This window comes from Anarrhichthys ocellatus, unplaced genomic scaffold (genome assembly GCF_004355925.1).
Source record: "Anarrhichthys ocellatus isolate YVR2014 unplaced genomic scaffold, GSC_Weel_1.0 scaffold9903, whole genome shotgun sequence".
In the NCBI taxonomy this organism is placed as follows: Eukaryota; Metazoa; Chordata; class Actinopteri; order Perciformes; family Anarhichadidae; genus Anarrhichthys; species Anarrhichthys ocellatus.
Window position 1 is genome coordinate 1 of NW_022289877.1, and position 1,218 is coordinate 1,218.

The 1,218-nt window shown below is 43.0% G+C and overlaps 1 protein-coding gene across 1 annotated transcript; it reads left to right on the top strand.

Moving 5' to 3' along the window:
* Positions 1-398: 398 nt before the first annotated feature.
* Positions 399-1,193, top strand: LOC116380937 (beta-1,3-galactosyl-O-glycosyl-glycoprotein beta-1,6-N-acetylglucosaminyltransferase 3-like; the record flags this gene model as incomplete). Its single annotated transcript, XM_031842748.1, is given in 2 exon segments — positions 399-510; positions 512-1,193. Coding segments are annotated over 2 exon segments (741 nt in total), but the record flags the coding sequence as incomplete, so codon positions are not given.
* Between the last annotated feature and the right edge of the window lie 25 nt (positions 1,194-1,218).

Genomic DNA, 1,218 nt, shown 5'->3' on the forward strand with positions numbered 1-1,218 from the left:
ATTTTCTACTTGATGCCGTTAGTGCATCTTGAAAATTGACTGTTTTGATGGCTGTAGGGAGTCTGATTTCAAACCAGAGTATTATAAAATGATTAAGAAAATGTTTAGTGTCATTATAAGCAACAGATGTAGGTTACGTTAATCTGATGTGTTTAAACAAGTCTTTACAACTTTAATACTTTGTTCATACATCTTCTCCGTTGTCACTGTTGCCAACATAGCAAATATGAAATTTCCACTGTAACATCCATAACGACATGCAATACATCCACACCCTACTCAGGAACTATTGGATAGTATACTCAATAAGCTCCTTCCACACCTTAGATTGACACACCTACTCAGGGGGGCAGATTCAGCTTGTGTTCATTACAACAGACCATGTCGCACTGGTCAAACTCTAACTCGCACTAAAGAGACAAGGTGTGTTGTGGTCACCTCAAGCAAGGACATGGCTTGTACAAGGATGTTGAGGACCATCTTACTAATCGTCATCGGTACGTCACTGTCTCCTTTGGGAAACTGCCTTAAACAGGCAGTCATTGCCTGATCTCAAAATACCACAGCAGTTCTCTTCAGACCTGCCTGGCTGCTTGGCTATCATCAGTGGAGACGCAGAGGGGAAGAAAGACGAATTAAAAGGGCTTCTGGCATCCAGGAGAAGACAAACTCTTTTATCCGAGGACTTTTACCGTAATGTGACAAAGGACTGTCCGTCTTACATTGAAAATAGAGGTTTTATTACAGCACCTCTCAGTGAAGAGGGAAATGATTTTCCCATTGCCTACTCCATGGTGATCCATGAGAAGATTGAGATGTTTGAGCGACTTCTACGAGCTGTTTATGCTCCTCAGAATATCTACTGTGTGCATGTGGATCAGAAAGCCTCCAAAGAATTCCAGAAGGCTGTGGAGGCAATTATTTCCTGCTTTCCTAATGTGTTTATAGCCAGTAGATTAGAAAGCGTGGTATATGCCTCATGGTCCCGAGTGCAGGCCGATTTGAACTGCATGAAAGATCTGCTGAACTCGCAGGTCCAGTGGAGGTACCTGCTTAACACCTGTGGGACAGATTTCCCCATCAAAACCAATGGAGAAATGATTCAGGCAATGAAGGCCCTCAACGGGAGAAACAGCATACAGACTGCGGTAACCAATGACCACTTGAAAAACCGTTGGCTGTATCACTACAATGTAACTACTGAGGTCATCAGGACAG